This window comes from Nanorana parkeri, unplaced genomic scaffold (genome assembly GCF_000935625.1).
Source record: "Nanorana parkeri isolate BGI_ZX_2015 unplaced genomic scaffold, ASM93562v1 scaffold661, whole genome shotgun sequence".
NCBI classification, from domain to species: Eukaryota; Metazoa; Chordata; class Amphibia; order Anura; family Dicroglossidae; genus Nanorana; species Nanorana parkeri.
In genome coordinates this window covers 985,563-990,928 of record NW_017306929.1, presented here as the reverse complement: position 1 = coordinate 990,928, position 5,366 = coordinate 985,563, and the positions used below count along the sequence as shown (strand labels likewise).

Here is a 5,366-nt window from a genome sequence, read left to right as displayed (position 1 = left end):
GGAGGCACCGCCACTGCAAGAGTTTTTTTTCCCACTAAAATCCTGAAGTTTAGCTCTAAGAAGCAATCTGATGCAATGAATGCTTCATTTATGTTTAAGTGTCAGTGACTTATTGTGTAAATATAAAGTAAGGATCTTTGGGGAGTTGCATGTTGTTAAAACCCTGTCAGTTTTATGTGGGGAAGTGTGCATGTAAACTTTTAGTTTATGGGATTAATGCTGTGCAGGATGTTGTTCCTGGTCTTGCATTATCTATGGAGTTTTGCTGAGACAAGCCGCACCATTGTGTTTGCAAATACCATGTTTCTCCTAACTTTGCTTTTTCATTCTTTGGCAGATGTTGGTTGACCCTGCTGTGCCAGGAAGGGGCAAACCTATTGTGAGAAATAGGAAGCTTGACGTATAGCAGACATGGATGAACAAGCCCTGCTTGGACTAAACCCAAATGCCAATGCTGACTTCAGAGACCGTGTATGTTTTCATTATGATGGCAACGAATACACTTTTTTTTTTTTTTTTAAATTTAAATTTGACCTTTTACTTTTTTGGGGGACATATACTCAACTATTGGTACCTATAGCAGAGCTCAAAATTTCCACATTTTGCGAGTGGAAATGAAGTGAGGGCGAGTGGAAATTCAGCCGGTGTATTAGGGCTTACACTCTCTCTGTCTCATGCTGATGCTGCCCCTCTGACAGACACGCCCACACCAATGCTGGACTCACAAAGTTTCCTTTGCTAGCAGACACGCCCACACCTCTGCTGGGAGTGCCGTGTCAGTGTGTGCTTTGGATATACCAGTGGAGCCGCAAACTAACTGCCGGGGATGATGAGAAGCACTGAGCGGGGGAGGGAGGCAGGCAGGCGGCTGTGTGTACAATATGTTATCTCAAACTAAAGCTTAAATGCAAGTGCTGCGCTTCCAGAGACCAGAGAGAAAAGTGAAACATAAAAATCCAATCATCAATAAAAATGTGAATATAAGAAAAACTGGGATCACAGCAAACGCAGAATGTGATAAATAGGATATTTCCTGCACAAAAGTACAATGTTCCATGGAGATATAACAGTGTTTAACCCACTGTGCCCACCCCCACCCCCCCAGTCAATATGCTATATGGAGAGAATATAAATTGCTTAGTGAAAGAAAAAGTCAGAGGTTTCCACCACAGCTGCTGACAAGTTATATCTTCACAGAACATTGTGCTTTTGTGGAGGAAATATCATATTTATTACATTGTGCATTTGATGTTATCACAGTTTTTCTTATTTTCACATTATTGTTGGTGATTGGATTTACAGATTTATGTTTAGTAGTGTAGCACGGCACTTATATTTAGGTTTTGGTTTGAAAAAACACAAGGTGTAGTGCTCACATTAAATAAACACACAGTTAAATAATAGTATTAATCAATATTAATTAAGTAAATAATATTAATAATTAAATCAATATTTAATAATTAATGAAATAGTAAAATGAATGCATTGCAGGGTCCTAAGTGTATTGCATTGGATGGCCCTGAGTGTATTCCGTGGCATAGTTCAGAGTCTTATCGCGTTGGAGGGTTCTGATTCTTTTTACTACTTATTTTCCTTTGTTTACATTGCGTTATGTTAATGTTGTTGTTGTTGTTGTTAATGATTATTTTTGTAACTTTATTTTAAATGAAACATTTAACAGTATGATTTCATGAGATAATTTAAGAGGGTGTGGTTAGGGGTGGAGTTAAGGCCAGGGCAGGGTAGTGGTTAGGTGGGGCAACTGGTGGCGAGTAACTCTTAAGGACTGGCTAGTAGTTCAGAACCTGAAATTTTGAGCCCTGCCTATAGTATGAATTCCAAAAGACGTGTACTTTTTGCCCTAAGATTTAAGCCCCGTTCACACCGGAACCATTAGCATTCAGTTTTCAGTGGCTGCCAACGCAAGGTAACCTGAGAAATGTATTTGTGTGAATGGGACCAGTTCACACCATTATGTTCGGTTGATGTATGCTAACAAAAAAAAAGAGCATGTTCCTACTTTTTGTTTTCCGCAATGTAACATAATGCAACAAAAAAGGATGTAATTGCAACGGAATGGAAGTATAAACGGAATGGAAGTATAAAAAAATAATACATGTTTGTCCACTCAGGACATGTTAGTTACATTTTAAAGAATGGCAAAAAAGAAAACACAAACATAACGCATCAGGAGGTTGACATTGCAAGTCAACGGACCTCCGTTGACTTATGTTTTAGGTCTGGTTTTGGTGTAAACTGGTCCTAAAAGGTTTTCATGTCTGTTCTCATTCATTTTGTCTGTACATTTGATGTGCTCATCTTTTAATTTAATTATGTAACGATGGTCTTGAAACATTTTTTTTTTCTTAATTTCAGGCATTGGCTTATTTTGAACAACTGAAAGTTTCACATGATGCATGGCAAGTCTGTGCTGAAGCATTAGCCAAACACATATATAGGTGAGAAGATTGCCTTTGATTGTATATGCTCTCATTAGGAGCATGTGTTTGGGTGGGTTGTTTTTTTTTGTTTAAATGGGAAGCCTCTGCAGGTAATGAAAACTGCCTTTCTCTTGCAGTGATTCCTTTTCTAGAATCATGCTGCAGTTTTTAATAAAGAATGAATTGGTGCATGGGTCAAGGTGTTACTAGTTAGGAGTGGATCACAAATATGCAGATTGGAACTGATGTTTTAAAACTAGCTTTAGGATCGTCATCCTTATCTTTTGCTTAAAGTAGTATTAAAGTCACTTTAATATAGGAAGTGTCTATTCCCTAGCACCGGCCTTTTTCTCCTTGCTTGCTATAGCCTTCTCTTCTGGTAGTGTCTAATTGCTGTCTGTGGTGGCCCAGAATCTCCTCCCATCCCTTTACCTCACTACATAACCTTTTACGTAGCTGCTGGGAGAGGAAGGAAGGAAGGAGGGAGGAACCACTAATGGGCCTTACATCATTGTATCCAAGGTGTTGGTGCCCAGTATAAGTCTCAGGGCTTTTGGGTGTCTACACAAGGGAGGTTTTTACAGGTATAACAAAGATGCTAAGGTTGGGTTTTGGTTGTTTTTTCCACAGCTTAGAAACACCTGATAGTAGCTTGCAGGCTGCCAAGATTCTGTTCTCTATAGAAAATGGGAAGAGTAGCTGTAGTTTGACAGCTTTTGTTGTGGACTTTGTCCTTGCAATGCTTGTAGCTGCAGAGGTGAATGAAGTCTTGCCCTAAAGTACTTTTACTGCTTGTTTGGAATATTTAAATATTTAGCATGCATAGTCTGTGCCCAGGGTTACCTTAAATTTTAAATGGGATTGCAGAATATGTATGAAACTTGTGTAACTCTGTACTTTTGTTTTCAGTGACGATCATGTCAAGTTCTTCTGCTTTCAAGTTTTGGAGCACCAAATAAAATTCAAGTGAGTTTTACATCTGCTTGTTTTCAAGAGTGGACACTGATATGCATGCATTACCTTGTGGGCAGCAGGGGATGATTTGGCTGCTGTGTGCTGTTCTGGGCCATAGTGTCCCTCCTGACTTTGTTGTGGGGGCGAAGTTCTCTTTTTAAAAAATACAATTTATTTATTTTTTGTATTTTGTATTTTATTTTTCCACAGGTATTCTGAACTGACTGCAATGCAGCAGCAACTGATAAGGGAAACACTAATCACATGGCTTCAAGCTCAGGTAAATAATAAAGTCTTTAAAAAAAAACAGTTGATCCTTCGTGTACCAGAATATATTGGTATAGAAGCAATAGAGATTCATTTTTGAAAGCTGTTCTGTGTATCCTTTTACGTGATCATTAAAAGTTGCAGGCAGAGCTGTGCTCCGCATGAGTGTGGACGTTGCTTAGGATTGCACTGCAGCTAATGGGTCTGGTGCCTGTAAACAGACTCCAACTGGCACACGGTTTTTGGATGAACGTTATCTTAAAATTTGATTATCAGCTTAATATGTTTGCAATTTGTTTTGGTTTTAGTGCATTTTTATTTTTTCCCCTTATTTACAGATGCTCAATCCCCAACCAGAGAAAACATTTATACGTAACAAAGCTGCACAGGTCTTTGCCCTGGTCCTTGTTACTGAGTACCTCTCAACCTGGCCTAAAATCTTTTTTGATATTCTGTCTGTTGTGGGACTCAACCCTCGTGGTGTTGACCTGTATCTTAGAATTCTTCTGGCTGTCGATGCAGAGGTTGTGGATAGAGACATTATTCATACACCCGAGGTGAGTAACGTGCTTTTTAATACTGACGAATGGGCTGAGTATGGAAGGGCTTGTAGGTGAAGTGACAGAAATGTGCAGTGAGTGCTGAGCCAGACAAGACATCCACCACCTCCATACAGAACTCTTCCAATGCAGTAGCCATTTTCTTGAAGTCCAAAACAAAATGTATTTATTTTACTTTCAAGGTAAATGTTTTATTTGAAATGCAACACCACTATTTAACACCTCTCCCTCTTGCTAAACCTGTTATTATTTTGAACATGCAATCTCAGGCTAAAATGAAAGGGGATGCTAAAAGCTCACCGCTACAAGCTCAGTCTCATGAGAGACTATAATTTCAGTACACATTTGCTAACTAAATGTGAGATTGTAGTACATCATGGTAGCGAGCTTGGCTACATTTCTGTTAATAGTTAAGGTACTTGAATGCATTTTTAAGATTTAACTCTTGAGTTTGGTGTCACGGCAAAAAATCCCCCCAAAAAACCACTGCAGCTAAATTCCAGGCCATTCAACAGTTAAAGCTCCTGCACTTCTTTGTGCCAAAGCTTGCCTGGCTTCTTCTGCTTTCTGCAGAGTCCTATTCGCCTGTCAGACAGCCTATCGTAGAAAGTGATGGAGCTTTGCTTGTCAAAACAGCCCAGGGTTTGGCCGCTTTCTTGATTAAAGCTTTTTGAAACTGCTACAAGTCTGGGTGCCTGCACTTTTTATCCCTTCACCTCTCCTGTTGCTTTTGTTCCAGAAACACTCTGTGACAAGTGTATATGCACAAATGTGTCCTTTTGCAGTGAACTCCCCAAAACGTATTATATCGGGTTTGTACTTGAAATACACTTTATGTAGCAAATCATCAAGTATAACCAGGCCCATATATTCCTTAACGGCTAATCCTCTTGGCCACTGTAAACCTTCAGACTTTGTATGTTGGTCCCCAGGTAGGATTCCCATTACCAGGTCATGGGAACTGGCTGAGGAATGCCTAAGAGCCTTTTCATACTTGTGTATAATGCTACTCCTGCATGTAAAAATTACACTTATGCTCAGACCTGTACATTTGGGTGAGGCATGTTTTATGAGTTTTCCTGCTTGTTTGTAGGGTGTTTTTTTGCTTCTTTGGTGTGTTTTTTTTTTTTTTTTTTTTTTTTTT

The 5,366-nt window shown here is 39.2% G+C and overlaps 1 protein-coding gene across 1 annotated transcript in view; it reads left to right on the top strand.

Annotated features, from left to right (window-relative positions):
- The first annotated feature begins 338 nt into the window (after positions 1 to 338).
- XPOT (exportin for tRNA) overlaps positions 339 to 5,366 on the top strand; it is a 37,436-nt gene continuing 32,408 nt past the window's right edge. The window contains exons 1-5 of the mRNA XM_018563399.1: positions 339 to 471; positions 2,377 to 2,459; positions 3,351 to 3,407; positions 3,606 to 3,675; positions 4,001 to 4,219. Of these exons, the coding sequence (XP_018418901.1) occupies positions 412 to 471; positions 2,377 to 2,459; positions 3,351 to 3,407; positions 3,606 to 3,675; positions 4,001 to 4,219 (489 nt within the window). The 5' untranslated portion in view covers positions 339 to 411. The remainder of the gene's footprint in view (positions 472 to 2,376; positions 2,460 to 3,350; positions 3,408 to 3,605; positions 3,676 to 4,000; positions 4,220 to 5,366) is intronic.